The sequence below is a fragment of the Artemia franciscana genome, chromosome 10, assembly GCF_032884065.1.
Source record: "Artemia franciscana chromosome 10, ASM3288406v1, whole genome shotgun sequence".
NCBI classification, from domain to species: Eukaryota; Metazoa; Arthropoda; class Branchiopoda; order Anostraca; family Artemiidae; genus Artemia; species Artemia franciscana.
In genome coordinates this window covers 14,759,317-14,776,432 of record NC_088872.1, presented here as the reverse complement: position 1 = coordinate 14,776,432, position 17,116 = coordinate 14,759,317, and the positions used below count along the sequence as shown (strand labels likewise).

Here is a 17,116-nt window from a genome sequence, read left to right as displayed (position 1 = left end):
CCAGGATAACCACTGTTTGCGTATCAAAATACTGGGTGATTGCTATTACTGTGTATCAGGTCTGCCGGAACCCAGGTCAGATCATGCTCATTGCTGTGTTGAAATGGGATTGGACGTTATTGATGCCATCGCGTAAGCTTTTCTAAAATGTTCTTTAGAATTTTGTACAAAAACGACTTTGGATTATTCCTTCATTTTTTCTCCAAAGGAATAAATCAGGTTCTTTGAAATATCCCGATCTGTATTTCGCGTTAATATTCGCGTATTTACCTACGGTAATTCTTAAAAGATTTCAGAGAAATCAATTTTCATTCGGGAAAATTCTGGGACCGCGGAAGCTTTAATTTGATCTTCCTCTATTTTGAAATTTTACGTACCAACTTTTCAAGACTGGCTAGTCGCAATCGAATCGCTTTGAGAGTTTATGTACGATAAGAAAATTGGAAAGAGTTCAAAGGAATTTACTAACGTTAATTTTGAATTTCTAGGACCTTATATAATTGAGGCGTATTATGCAAGTTTTGTTTGTTTTTAAATTATAAAAACAAAAACTTACAGTTTTGGGTTTTATCATCCTCCATTTTGGATTTTAGGTACCAACTTCGGAGTAGGGACTGGAGGCATGCCCGAAATAACGCTTCGAGGCGCTCAGGCCACACAGACACAATTTGAGAGAATTCAAAGAATCTGATAATATATATTTTTAGTATATTGAGTCGGATTTAATTCTTCTATTTAATTGTAATTTTTCTTTATCTTAAGATTTTCAGGAACACAGCCTTTACATGTATTATGTGTAGCTTCGGAGGACAGGCTTAAAATAGAATACCAGTCAGGCGTCAAAAGCTTCATATCTTCAATAATGCTTGTTTCATGGAAGACGAAAAACATTTAATGCTCATAAAATTCAATTTTTTTGTGGCTGTAAATTATTTTCAAAAAAGCCATAAGCAAAATTTGTCACTAAAAGGCTTGCGAGGGTGTACCACTAACAAGAAGCTCAAAACAACATCAAATATAAGGTATAAGCAGTCGGAGGGCGAAACCATACTCTAAAAAATAAAACATGAATAAAACCCACAATATAAAATTATGTAATGTAATGATCCTGAAGCAACAATATCCCTAAAAATATTAAAAATGAATGAATAATAAAAACTAACAACTCGATAAATAAATTTTATTTAATTTTTTTTCAACATACTGTTATAAATGTTGCGCCTATTCACTATCAGTCTCTTTCGAAGGCATGCTTGCCGAGCAGCCCCATCCGTAGCCCCAATTTATATTGATTAATTTGTAATTCGTTAATACTAGGGCTTTGCTTGTTCCAAAATTTATCCCCTCAATATATAATTGAAAAAGCTCTATATATTAGCTGTTTTATTCGATAACAGTAAAACGAACTTTTGTTAACGGTATTAACAGATATCCTTTCGAATGAACAGGATGGTAATTGAAGTTGTCGAAGAATTTGAATCCTTGGGTTTTCAATGTGGATAACTGCATTTTGTGACAGTGTGTACATTCTTTACAATTCTTTACTATTTTATTCTATTTATTCTTTACTTTACTATTCTATTCTTTACTATTCTTACATATTCTTTACTATTTTTGACAAAGTTTTATTCTATGCATAAAGTTTAAGTATTTATTCTAAACATATTCAAAATCTAAAATCACCCTTTGAGGGGCTGAGTTTGCATGAATGAGCTGTTCCTAAGGATTGTGAGGAATGTATTAATTATAGATTGCCTATGTAAACAAAATACATGATCTATGCAATTTATATGTAATACTGTATTATGAATAAGAATATATTATTAAGGAGCCTTCTGCACGTTACAGAGTTTTTGACCCGATTCCTAAAGATTCAAGATTTTTATTTGAACTTCTGTACAACACACACAATATATATGTAAAATAAGGGTCAAGCCGGAGACACAAGGTCGATTGACAAACACCTGAATGTAAAATACATATAAAAGAGAATGGAGTAGGTTTAATGGCCCTTAGTATGTTCTCGGAAAATCTGAAAATTCATCAAGTATTTGCATATTTGCTCATCTAGTGTTTGCATATTATATATATATATATATATATATATATATATATATATATATATATATATATATATATATATATATAATATATAAATATATAAATATTATATATATATATATATATATATATATATATATATATAAATATATATATATATATATATATATATATATATATATATATATATATATATATATATATATATATATATATATATATATATATATATATATATATATATATATATATATACATATATATCTTTATAAACGAGCAATAATTGTATATATATTTATGTGTTTTTCTCGAATAAAAATCCGTATTTTTTAGGAGAAAGTGGTACCTTGAGATTTTCTTGTATGAAAAAACGATTTAGATAGGTCAGAAGTCTGAGAAAATTTTTGAAGAGTCTTAATTATGGTTTTTGCAAATGACGTCGTGTACTATGTTAGTACATCATATAATCATTTCTTATGACATCATATATACGCACGCGGTTAGAAGAACAGCGACGATGCGTCAAGAATGAAAAATGAAGAGCAAAGAAACACCCGGTTAGAAGACATGTGACACCAAGCATTTGAGCAAGTCGAAAATGAAAATGAAGAGCAAAGACAAACGCGGCTAGAAGACATGCGACCAGGGCTTTCCATCTTGCACACTGTTCGTGTGAAATACACTCCTTTTTTTCACTACACTCTTTCACTCCATGGACCGGATTTGCTCTCTTTTTGTCCATTATTTGCTTCTTCCACTCTTTTTACCCTCTTTTATGAAATGATGATAGAAAAAGTATTAAGCGAAACGAAAAATTCAAATTAAACTAGACCTACGTTGCCTGGGCAACGTGAAGTGTTACGGCAACCTTTGTCCGGCTTCGCCGATTAAAGTGTTGCGAGAGCAACACTTTGGTTTTGTTTCTTCGCTATCGGTTAAATGCTGAAGTTGTCATAACTATCAAAGCATTCAAAACGGCATATTCAAAGCAGAACACAATCAGTAATCACATGATCAAATTCTTCAGCGTTGAAAAAACAACAGCAAAAGAATATCGGAAGAAGGGACTAAATTGAGTTTGCAGCTAGTTGAACTTTATCCTTTTCAATCGTAGACATCGTGACGGATGGAAACTTGGAACATTATCTTATATAATCTAGTTGGTTTTATAAAGCTATCCGTAACTTTTCAGGATCAAATACCATAGATGTGCACCAATTTGCACAAATTTATAGCCTAAAGTGAACCGATTCTTACTTACAAGTCCCTCTTCCGTGATAGACATCAGGTTCAACCGGAAACAAATAACGGATACACCAACAGGCAAAAGTCGCAAACTCCTCATCGTTGAAGAGAATTGTAACCTAACAGCCGATTATTACTTACTAGTTCCCTAAATGTCACTTTGTAGCCGGTTGAACTTTATCCTTTTCAATCGTAGACATCGTGACCGATGGAAACTTGGAACATTATCTTATATAATGTTGGTATTATAAAGCTATCTGTAACTTTTCAGGATCAAAAGACCATAGATGTGTACCAATTTGCACAAATTTGTAGCCCCTCATGAGCCTCCTCTAGCAACCGATTCTTACTTACAAGTCCCTCTCCCGTGATATACATCAAGTTTACCGGAAACAAATAATGAGTACACCAACTAGCAAAAGTTGCAAACCCCTCGTCGCTGAAGATCATTGTGGCGTAACAGTTGATTATTACTTACAACTCCCCTACATGTCTTACAATCGGGAACCAAGTTGTTCTTACCATCAATTACACCAGAAACAGATAATAGGTACACCAATCAGCAAAAGTTGTAAACCCCTCATTGCCAAAGACGATTATAAGCTAATAGTCGACTGTTGCTTGAAAGTCCCCTACATATCTCACAATTGGTATCGGCCTATTTTTGGTTTAAGTGTGTACCTTAACACTCAAGTTGTCAACCCCTTGAAACTTTCAAACTGATGTATCTCATGAAGGAATTTTTGTACCAAAAAATGGATGAAATATACTTTGATCAGCTCATCAAGGTCTATCAATTGCCGTTGAAAAAAAATTCTATCTGTCTTAGTTCAAAAGTTGACTTTTTTGCCGGAGGCCAACTTTCTAACACCACCACTTAAAAAGAAGCAAAGGATAAGCTCTGATTTCATTAGTAATGAGAGAACTTTTAAAGTTTAAGAGGCATATCTGATACCATTTCTCTATTGCAATCCCAAGTAGAAAAAAAAGAATGGTTAAGTCAGCTGAAATCACGAACAGAAATGGGTAGGAACATAGATGGCAGCACTTTCGGACCCGTGGGAAAATCGCACTTTTTTGTTTCTGTAAATTTTTCTATTTATCACTCAAAGAAGATATATTGGCTGTGGGGCCGGGGAACTGCCGCATATATTTAACACTTATAGATTTTATTCCATCTTCAGTTTGAAATTGGTGCCTACCTGCTTGCCTGCTACAACGGAGCTTTCCACTCGACAGCAGAAACATGATTTGATAAAACGAAAGCTTGGCTGCACAACTTCAGATACTCCTTTCTGACATAGGCTATACAACTCCACTTCACTTCGCACACCATAGGCTCTGGCTCGAGGACAAGCAAAAACCATCCTTTTTGGCCCCAGGCAAGAGTTCTACGGAGCTTTCCAAAATGTAATGTCATATTCTTCAATCCGGCCTGAGGTCCCCACTTTCCGTAAAAACCGCACAGGTTAGATAGACCCTTACCAGTTTCCAGGAATAAGCTGAGATCGACGGCATAGGAAAAAAAAAAAAAAAACACGACATAACCAAACTGTTGCTCTCGCAACACAATTATTTAAGTGCAAAAGATAGAACAACTAGCCGGTATGATCTCTGTTATTTTTGCCCGGGCCATCCCCCAGGTGTCTTTCTGGTATTTTCAACCACTCAAAGTAGTAGATCAAAGTATAAATAACAAGTGAAAACGTGGTAGATTCAACATCAAATCTTGTAGAAGGAAGTTACAAGTTGTTGGGCACAACTATTCTTCATGGAAATGGAAAAGTGAGCATGCATCATGCAGTAAGGCGACGGAGAAACAACAACCAAAGCAAACCTTTTCAAAGTCTACTCTCAAACTGATAAAATTCTGCATAGACTTTAGACCTATGCACCATTTTCGAGCGGGAATGATCTCTGCTTGTGATAGCCAATTTTTCTGAAATAAAAATCTTGTCTTACCAGCCACGGGTTAAAGAATTTGCTTTGGATCAAATGACATTAGAAAAATATGGGGTAGCTTAAATTTGTATTTTAGACACTTCTTGCTATCTTGGAAACCGTTAGTTAGGTGACTGACATTTCCAGAAATGAATCCAGGGCCAAAAATATTAAAGCCGATTGAAAATGACAATGAAAAATGGGTAAGTATTGAGCAATTCATATTATTTACCCAGGAATAAAGTAAACATACTACTCCATGCCTTTCTTATGCTCTTTCCGAAAATAACAATCACTTTTGGCGCAAATTTGCTACACCCCACTCCTATATACCGATTCAGGGTATATATTTACACATTAAGGGGTGGTGGTAAGTTCAAACTTACCTCGATTCATTTGCGCGAAAATGGCCTTCCTACTACTCCAGAGAATGAATTTATTCCCTGATGTTTCTAGAGTAGAAAATAATATTTTTTTTTTACAAAAGGCTTATGCCACCTTTGCCTCTCACTAAGACTTTTTCTTGGCCTATTCTCCAATTAGGCAACTTAGGATGGCACGAAATTGATTTTATTTCCAAAATCAGTCAAGGTCGAAGGCCGGGACCGAGTCGTCTGATCAGACTATCTGTCTTGGCTTTTCTCCAATAAGCCATGGCCGGTTGGCAACTTGATTTAATTCAAAAATCAGTCGAGATCGAAGGCCTAGACCAAGTCCTTTGATTTTTGAAATTAAAATCGGCTAATTGGAGAAAAAGCTAGGATATATTATATATAACTATATATATATATATATATATATATATATATATATATATATATATATATATATATATATATATATATATATATATATATATATATATATATATATATATATATATATATATATATATATAATATTATGTAGTACTCTCTTGAAACCTGGAAGGCTAGTTTCTATATTTGATATAGTCAGATTTTTTGTAGTGCAATAAATAATTTTGTGTAACATAACAGTTCAATTTACGTAATATACTTTGTACTATTTAATTTAATGTAAGTTATATAATGCAAGAATATATTTTTATAGATAATGGTAGATACGTAATCGGGGAAAAACATTTTCAGATGGCAATTGTCGAAATTACTCGATCAAAGGATTAATGTAATACTAGATTCAGTAATAGATTGAATATAATATGTAATTATAAAGAGAAAAGGAAAAAATAATTAATACCATTATATTAACATGTAGACATGGCAAGCATAAACTACCTTCTTAGTTTCTCTATTTGGAGATGATTCTTATTTCTTTTTATTTGCGTTCATGCTTAATTACGAATCTCATTAATCATGTAAGATATAGCCTTCTAAAGCTTTTCTAAGGATTTGTCTTCTAAGGTTTTTCTTTTTGCTTCTGTCGGGTGGGTGTCAGTTGATTACCAACAGTTTACAAGAAATGCTCCCTATGTATCGAACTTGCATTGCATTAAAGAATTATGAACAGGCGAGTCACTTCTAGCAATAAATAAATAAAAAAAAATATTTTTTTAACTGCAAGTAAGGAGCGACATTAAAACTTAGAACGAACAGAAATTATTCCGTATATGAAAGGGGTTGTCTCCTCCTCAACGCGCCGCTCTTTACGCTAAAGTTTGACTCTTTGTCCCAACTCTACTTTTTAAAACAATAAAACAATAGTGATTTTCGTTAATATTCTATGACTTTTAGGGTGTCTTTCCCCCTATTTTCCAAAATAAGGCAAATTTTCTCAGGATCTTTTGATGGGTAAGACAAAATCTGATGAAGACAAAATCTGAAATCGAAGTTTATATGAGCATAATTTTTTTTCTGTTTTGTCTACCGGTACCGGTCTACCGGTATCCTCTACCGGTCGAACTCCAGATTGTAGGCCAACGCTACCATAAGACTCTCAAGAAGAGAGCACAGAGAGAAATAGAGATTCAATTACAGAGAAGTAGTAGAGAGAATACTTTACAGAGAAGTAGTAGAGAGAATACTTTACAGAGAAGTAGTAGGAGACTACTTTACAAATTGTGGAAAACCGTTGAGTTAGGTGAATGACATTTCCAGAAATGAATCCAGGGCCAAAAATATTAAAGCCGATTGAAAATGACAATGAAAAATGGGTAAGTATTGAGCAATTCATATTATTTACCCAGGAATAAAGTAAACATACTACTCCATGCCTTTCTTATGCTCTTTCCGAAAATAACAATCACTTTTGGCGCAAATTTGCTACATCCCACTCCTATATACCGATTCAGGGTATATATTTACACATTAGGGGGTGGTGGTAAGTTCAAACTTACCTAGATTCATTTGCGCGAAAATGGCCTTCCTACTACTCCATAGAATGAATTTATTCTTTGATGTTTCTAGAGTAGAAAATAATATATTTTTTTTTACAAAAGGCTTATGCCACCTTTGCTTCTCACTAAGACTTTTTCTTGGCTTATTCTCCAATTAGGCAACTTAGGATGGCACGAAATTGATTTTATTTCCAAAATCAGTCAAGGTCGAAGGCCGGGACCGAGTCGTCTGATCAGACTATCTGTCTTGGCTTTTCTCCAATAAGCCATGGCCGGTTGGCAACTTGATTTAATTCAAAAATCAGTCGAAATCGAAGGCCTAGACCAAGTCCTTTGATTTTTGAAATTAAAATCAGCTAATTGGAGAAAAAGCTAGGATATATATATATATATATATATATATATATATATATATATATATATATATATATATATATATATATATATATATATATATATATATATATATATATATATAATATTATGTAGTCCTCTCTTGAAACCTGGAAGGCTAGTTTCCATATTTGATATAGTCAGATTTTTTGTAGTGCAATAAATAATTTTGTGTAAAATAACACTTCAATTTACGTAATATACTTTATACTATTTAATTTAATGTAGGTTATATAATGCAAGAATATATTTTTATAGATAATGGTAGATACGTAATCGGGGAAAAACATTTTCAGATGGCAATTGTAGAAATTACTCGATCAAAGGATTAATTTAATACTAGATTCAGTAATAGATTGAATATAATATGTAATTATAAAGAGAAAAGGAAAAAATAATTAATACCATTATATTAACATGTAGACATGGCAAGCATAAACTACCTTCTTAGTTTCTCTATTTGGAGATGATTCTTATTTCTTTTTATTTGCGTTCATGCTTAATTACGAATCTCATTAATCATGTAAGATATAGCCTTCTAAAGCTTTTCTAAGGATTTGTCTTCTAAGGCTTTTCTTTTTTGCTTCTGTCGGGTGGGTGTCAGTTGATTACCAACAGTTTACAAGAAATGCTCCCTATGTATCGAAATAATTGTCCGATCTATGGACTTGCATTGCATTAAAGAATTACGAACAGGCGAGTAGCAATAAATAAATAAAAAAAAAATATTTTTTTAACTGCAAGTAAGGAGCGACATTAAAACTTAGAACGAACAGAAATTATTCCGTATATGAAAGGGGTTGTCTCCTCCTCAACGCGCCGTTCTTTACGCTAAAGTTTGACTCTTTGTCCCAACTCTACTTTTAAAAAAAATAAAACAATATTGATTTTCGTTAATATTCTATGACTTTTAGGTCTTTCCCCCTATTTTCCAAAATAAGGCAAATTTTCTCAGGATCTTTTGATGGGTAAGACAAAATCTGATGAAATTTGTATATTTAAAATCAGCTTAAAAATCCGATTCTTTTAATGTGTCTATTAGTTTCAAAATTCCGTTTTTTAGACTTTCGTTTACTATTGAGCCGGGTCGCTCCTTACTACACTTCGTTACCACGGACTGTCTGATAATCTAACCGAAAGTTAAATAATTAAGATGAAATTATAATAAATCGAAGTTTATATGAGCATTATTTTTTTTCTGTTTGTTCGGTATCTATTTTTGGTGTGTGAGGCTGCTCGAATTCACGTACAAGTTTTACCTTTACGACCTCATTAGATAATTTTCATGTTTTACGATATTTACAGTCAAGATAGATTTGATTTATATACAAATTGACTTACAAACACTTGCTTTTGCTCAATTTTGACGGGAACTACACGCTGCTTTGTCTCATCCGGCTTCCATAATCTAAACAGTTGCTATTTTCGAGTTCCAGTGTTAGCTAGCAACCTGTAGCTAGCAAGCTAGCGGTACTAGCTAGAAAACCTAATAAGAAACGATAACGTCCCTTAGTAAAAACTACAACAACCCATAACTTTTTCTCTTAACTCTATTTTTAAAACAGTAAGAAACTTTAGCGTAAAGAGCGGGGCGTTGAGGAGGAAAAGCCCCTTTCATATACGGAGTAATTTCTGTTCGTTTTAAGTTTTAATATTGCTACTTACTTTCATTTAAAAAAAACTTGTTTTTTTTTATTTAATTTCTGGACGTTTTTGAATTAATGCATGTATTGGTCTTGGCTGTCCATACGTAAACAATTAAGACGAAATTTGCATATTAATTAATTACACTTCTCCTACTACTTCTCTGTAAAGTATTCTCTCTACTACTTCTCTGTAAATGATTCTCTATTTCTCTCTGTGCTCTCTGTGCTCTCTTCTTGAGAGTCTTATGGTAGCGTTGGCCTACAATCTGGAGTTCGACCGGTAGAGGATGTCAAGTGTCTCTAACTTTCATAAAGTTTATGTGTAGAGTATAAAAATGTTTATTTACACATATAATACATTAAATGTTCACACGACGAGGACAGACACAGAGTAAGAACTGAATAAAATAATCTAAAACGTTGGGTTATATTCACCAAAACAAGGATACGAACACCGAAGCATGTGACAGGAACTGACCTAGTTTAATCTGTCAGTTACTGCAAATAATCAGAATTTATAATATTAATGTAGTCATTTAGGAAGTGGGAATTTCACAGAACTTAATTATGATTAAGAATTTAATTATGTATCTAACGTACTTTCACTGCTTTCAAAATTTACAGATTTTCCCCCGGGTTTTTCAAAATCAATTTTTCCCAAAAACAAATGATTTTCTATCCTTAAACAAAGATACACTTAATAAAAACACAAAATAAAATACTGGTAATAAAACTGAACAACAAGACACAAGAAAATATTGTCCCAATTGACACTATTCATTTCACTTTATATTGTCACCGCTCAGTTCGCATAGAATTCGCATAACTACTCCTAATAGAAAAAAAAATTAAACATAGAAAGAATATCTTTAAAAATCACTTGTGTTTGAACATAAGACCTTAAAGAAAAATGAAAATTTCAAATTTAAAGAAAACAATGATTTGTTTTCTTTCTTTCATCAAAGCTTTAATTCTTCCAAAATTATTCATAATATTAAAAGGAAGTAAACTTGCCATTTGAGAAAAGTTGCTACAAAGCCTTCACTTGCCATATTTATCTTTCTATATTCCCATCTCAAAGAAAGTGCTTCTTGTGTCTAGTTAATCAGCACAAAATCTATCTATCTATTCTATTCCCAACACGATTTACCGAAATACCATCTCCATTCCCTACTAATCTCTATATTAGGCCCACTATACTTATCTCTGTAATAATAATTTTCAATACACTCTATAATAGCCTGGAGGCTTATTGCTTCTTTTCCTGTTGCTTCTCCTAAAACTACTTGACTCTCCATTCGAACCTACTTCACCCTCTATTTCCCCTTTATCTTTCTCTAAACTAACTCGACTATGTTCTATTTGAATCTCTGGTTGTACACTAGAAACGGAGCTATCCGCCATTATCTCAGTAGTTACTGCTGGAGTATCCACTGGAAGCTGGTATGCAAACGATCTTGAATCGACTCTTCTATGCCCTCCATTCTCTAACTCCAATTCTACAATTTTTGATTCCTCCGACATTAACTGACTTGTTATTAATTACTGGCTGCTCAAGACAATTTTGAACTATCAAAAGTTATTAATCATATCTATTTTCTCCCGAAGCACAGGGTTCAAACGTAAGAAAGCTTCTGAATCTTTTACAGGCTTTATTAGACGACCATTTACTGTTCTTCTTACCAATTTCCGACTGACGTAAATCGTGACTAGGGGAAAAGTAGATTTTTTTTTGTATAGGATGTAATGGTTAGATTAATATTTTAGACAGACATTTTAGTGAGAAATTTATTATATGGCACTGAGTTAGAGAGGTGCAGTGTCGAGCGAGATGGGGTTGGTGAAGGGGCGGACTGCGGTCGACCGAGGGACCAGGAATATTTGGAAAGGGTTGACATGGTGGAAAGGAGCTCCACACATGGGATATATGCCAACGGGTCGGAAAAGAGTTTCGTACCTGGAGAGTTAAGGGCTGACATGGTGGAAAGGAGTTCCACACATGGGATATATGCCAACGGGTCAGAAAAGAGTTCCGTACCTGGGGAGTTAAGGGCTGACATGGTGGAAAGGAGTTCCACACATGGAATATATGCCGACAGTTCGGGAAAGAGTTCCGGACCTGGGGAGAAAGAGCAGATAGCGGTTTTGCGACTTGGCTGTTAAGTGTTTTTGACGGCCTGTTTCTGAGTAATGGTGTCCTTTATTGTTATCCACTAGGAGGCGTTGGCAAGGACAAAGGAATCCCTAGAACAGCTAAATTAGTCTTGCCAAGTGTCCTAGTAGACTCAGCAATAAAATCGGCTCATGATCACTTACTCATTGGTGGTCACATGTCTATGGAGAAAACATTAGACCGAGTGAGTCGTATTTTTATGTTTGAAAGAATGAGCACTAAAGTTCGAGAGTATTGTGAAAAATGTAATTTGTGTTTACGGAGAAACAAAATGCACCAGAATATAAAACCTATGTTAGGAAATAATGAAGAGTCAAAATACCCATTCCGTGTGTTTTCGGTAGACTCTGCTGGTCCCATGGGGGGTGAATTTGGTGAACCTACTGAAAATGGAAATTGTCATATTTTAGTTGGGGTTGACTATTTTTCAAAATTTTGTATCCTGAAGACCGTGCCAAGAATTACAGCAGAAACTATGTGTAACTTCCTTTGCGAGTCAGTGATAGCATACTTTGGTCTTTTTGAAGTTTTGATCACTGATTCCCATCAGTCTTTCTGTTCAAATCTAATTTCACAGATGTGTGCAAAATTGAAAATCAAACATCATTTTTCGTCAAGTTATAATCCTCAATCGAATGGGCTATGTGAGAATCGTGTCAAGGTAGCAAAATCTGCATTGAGAGCTTATTGTCAGGATCATCCCAAGTCTTGGGATACTTATTTACCTTTCGTTCAGAATGTACTGAATTCTACTATTTCTTCCACAACTAAAAATTCACCGCATCACATAGTTTTTGGTAGACAGCCTCTTTCATATTTAGATATTCAATTGTCACTGCCTTCAATAGATTATTTTGATAGTTATGAGGATTATATGATTAATCTAGATCATAAATTGTACTTTGACGTTCTTCACTTTTTTTCTAAAACTGGATTCTGGAGCGGGAACCTGGAACTGGAACGGTGAAACTGGAAGAACTGGAATGGCGAAACTGGAACAACTGGAATGGTGAAACTGGAACGGCGAAACTGGAACAACTGGAACGACGAAACTGGAACAACTGGAACCTGGAACCGATGCCGGAACTGACGCTGGAACCTGGAATCCCCGACGACGAAAACAGTGACAGCTCTCAACTTCCGAAGTCAAACGACGAAAAGCACACACCAATAACACGGTCGTGCACGAACCGAAACAGCTCTCAGTGGGCAGTCTCAACGCCAAAACCACAGCTGACAATGACGAAGTCCACCAAATTTGGAAGGTAAATAAACTCACGACACAACCGCAGACCAAAATCCAGAGGATGGTAAGAACTCTATCCTCTCCGGTGAAAACCGCTGCACCACTCTGTAAAGTAGTCTCCTACTACTTCTCTGTAAAGTATTCTCTCTACAACTTCTCTGTAAAGTATTCTCTCTACTACTTCTCTGTAAATGATTCTCTATTTCTCTCTTCTTGAGAGTCTTATGGTAGCGTTGGCCTACAAATTGGAGTTCGACCGATAGAGGATGTCAAATGTCTCTAACTTTCATAAAGTTTATGTGTAGAGTATAAAAATGTTTATTTACACATATTATACATTAAATGTACACACGACGAGGACAGACACAGAATAAGAACTGAATAAAATAATCTAAAACATTTCTAAAACATTGGCTTATATTCACTAAAACAAGGAAACGAACACCGAAGCAGGAAGTGGGAATTTCACAGAACTTAATTATGATTAAGAATTTAATTATGTATCTAACCTACTTTCACTACTTTCAAAGTTTACAAATTTTTGGTTACTTAAAAAAGCAACTAGAACTTTTAATTTTTTACAAAAGTTTTCATTGGTAAAAAATATACGTAACTTACAAATTAACTTACGTAAAGAACTTCTATATTCGTATGTTTTTATTGCGTATTTGAGGGGTTTACCCCCTCGTTGATGCCTCGCTCTTTACACTAAAGCTTAAATTTTGTACCAATTCCTTAAGAATGACCTCTGAATCACAAACGTCGAAGAATAAATAATTGAAATCACTAAAAATACTTTAGCGTAAAGAGTGAGGTATAACAAGGAGGTAACCCCTCATATGCGTAATAATTTTTGTTCGTTTTAAGTTTTAATGCTGCTCCTTACTTTCACAGAACTTAATTATGATTAAGAATTTAATTATGTATCTAACCTACTTTCACTACTTTCAAAGTTTACAAATTTTTGGTTATTAAAAAAAGCAACTAGAACTTTTAATTTTTTACAAAAGTTTTCATTGGTAAAAAATATACGTAACTTACAAATTAACTTACGTAAAGAACTTCTATATTCGTATGTTTTTATTGCGTATATGTTTTAATGCTGCTCCTATGCAGCATTAATGCGCGGTGACTTTGGGGGGAAAATGAGCGTGGGAGGGGACCTAGGGGTCCTCCAATTTTTTGGGTCTCTTAAAAAGGTCACTAGAACTTTTAATTTCCGTTAGAATGAGCCCTCTTGCGACATTCTAGGACCACTGAGTCGATACGATCACCCCTGGAAAAAAAACAAATAAAAACGCCTCGCTCTTTACGCTAAAGTTTGACTCTTTCTCTTGAAAGTAGAGTTAAGAGAAAGAGTCAAACTTTAGCGTAAAGAGCGGGGCGCTGATGAGGAAGCAGTCCCTTTCATATACGAAGTAATTTCTGTTCGTTTTAAGTTTTAAGTCCGCTCCTTACTTTCCGTAAAAAAAACTTGTTTTTTTATTTAAATTCTGAATGTTTTTGAATCAATGCATGTTTTGATTTTGGCTCTCCGCAGATGAACAGTTAAAACGAAATATGCATTTTTTTTTTTTGGCTAAATGGCTTTCTCATAGCTTTGATCGAATGACTTTGAGAAAAAAGGAGCGTGGGAGAAGGTCTAGTTGCCCTCCAATTTTTTGGTTACTTATAAAGGAAACTAGAACTTTTAATTTTTTATGAATGTTTTTATTAGTAAAAGATATACGTAACTTACAAATTAGCTTACGTAACGAACTTCTGTATTCTCATGTTTTATTACATATATGGGGGGGGGTTACCCCCTCGTCAGTACCTCACTCTTTACACTAAAGCTTAAATTTTGTCCCAATTTCTTAAGGATGACCCCTGAATCACAAAAGCCGTAGAATAAATATTGAAATTACTAAAAAATACTTTAGCGTAAAGAGCGGGGTATTATGAGGAGGCGAGCCCATCATACGCGTAATAATTTCTGTTCGTTTTAAGTTTTAATGCTTCTCCTTACTTTCAGTTGAAAAAAAATTATATTTATTTTTTCATAGTTTTTTTTAAATAATACTAGAAAATCCTTCGCTCCCTTCGTGAAAATTTTCTTCCCCCACGACAAATCCTCCAAGGAAAGTTCGCCCAACACATCTCCCTCTTTTCAACCCCCCCAACCTAAAAATCCCCCTGAAAACGTCTGTACACTTCCAAATAATCAATACTGTACGTAAGCACTGGTCAAAGTTTGTAACTTGTAGCCCCTCCCACGGGGACTGTGGGGGAGTAAGTTTCCCCCAAAGACATAGTTATAAGGTTTTTCGACTACGGTGAGTAAAATGGCTATCTCAGAATTTTGATCCGGTGACTTCGGGAAAATAATTGGCGTGGGAGGGGGCCTAGGTGCCCTCCATTTTTTGGTCACTTAGAAAGGGCACTAGAACTTGTCAATTCCGTTAGAATGAGCACTCTCACAAGATTCTAGGACCACTGGGTCGGTACGATCACCCCTGAAAAAAAAAAACAACAGACAAACCACAGAACACGCATCCGTGATATGTATTCTGGCAAAAAATGCAAAATTCCGCATTTTTAAAGATAGGGGCTTGAAACTTCTACAATAAGGTTCTCTGATACACTGAATCTGATGGTGTGATTTTCGTTAAGATTGTATGACCTTTCCGGGGTGTTTCCACCTATTTTCGAAAATGAGGTCAATTTTCTCAGGCTCGTAACTTTTGATGGGTAAAATTAATCTTGATGAAACTTATATATTTAAAATCAGCATTAAAATGTGATGCTTTTGATGTAACTAATTGTATCAAAATTCCATCATTTAGAGTTTCGGTTACTATTGAGCCGGGTCGCTCCTTACTACAGTTTGTTACCACGAACTGTTTGAACGTTATAAAAAGTATGTAGATATAGTTATGTAAAATGCAGTATTTCTATTAGGGGTTTTAACAAAAATTTGATTTGTGAATTGAAACTAGATTTTATAAGGCACGGTCTTGTGCAACAGCTTCGTTACGGTACAGTCAATCACTGTCCCAGACCCGATTGAAGAGGCAAAAGCCTCTAAGCTGCTCTATGTCGTTATTATTAACCAAGTGTCTTTCTTCTGGGCTCTGGGTCGACGTCTCTAGTTTTCAAGCGGCTTTGCTTTAATAATGGACTGTGAGATGCATCGTTTTTCATCACGGTGTAAACAATAACCCAGCTACAAGAACCATCGTAGCTTTACCAGTTCCAAGTCAGGGTATTGTTGTTTGCAGGGTTCATGGATCTCTTTGTTGAATGCAGGTTCAAGGTGCTGGACACGTTTAAAAGACGGAGACATTCGTGACCATAAAGATCCGGATTTCTTGTAACTTGAGCTTTGACAAACAATGTTTTACAACCATTTAGGAGAGTACTTCTAACGATCGCATCGTATGATTTTAATTTTCATTGCGAAACTTACGCTTTGACGTTTCTATAGTCTTCTATTGTGCTGAGCAAAGGTGGTTTTGATTCATTTCGGAGGAACATTTTGTCCATGTCCTCTTCTGAAGAGCACTCGAGTACGTGTAAAAAATATAACAATAATATTGAAGATAATACAAAGATATAGCCAATAAAAACGTAAACTAAAATGCAAAGAAAAAAAAATTTGACCCAGAAAATTTGCAAAAAAAATTATTTTTCTGGATTTTACAAAGTAAGAATTTTCTGATAGTGTTTGCTTCATAAGAGGGCACAGACAAGAATGACAACTCATTTGACACTTTTGCAGGATCTGGCTATAAGTTCCCTGAAAGTGTATGTGCCAGCAAAATCACAGCAAGAATTAAAGAAGGGACATGATATATTACCCATTTCTTTGGTGTTGGATCGCCATCCAGAACTTACACATTTCTATTCACAGTTTTAACGTTTTATGTTCAGAAAAGAGACGTTCTCCTGCCTATAAAGCCTGTTTTTTCCTTTCAAATCGTAAATGTGACTTAGTGTTCATTGTAGCATGAACCTTCGGTATTCCAGACTTTGGGACTGTTTTAGCTTGTATCATTTTGAGGAACCCAAGGCTTATTTGTTACTCTTAATCTTTTCTCAGACTTGGTCTCCTAAAA

At 34.6% G+C, this 17,116-nt stretch overlaps 1 protein-coding gene across 4 annotated transcripts in view; it reads left to right on the top strand.

Annotated features, from left to right (window-relative positions):
* Nucleotides 1-17,116, top strand: part of LOC136031823 (Ca(2+)/calmodulin-responsive adenylate cyclase-like) — a 191,284-nt gene that overhangs the window by 90,650 nt on the left and 83,518 nt on the right. For all 4 annotated transcript variants that reach the window (XM_065711646.1, XM_065711644.1, XM_065711642.1 and 1 more), the window contains exon 8: nt 5-132. In XM_065711646.1, coding sequence (XP_065567718.1) covers nt 5-132 — 128 coding nt within the window. The remainder of the gene's footprint in view (nt 1-4; nt 133-17,116) is intronic.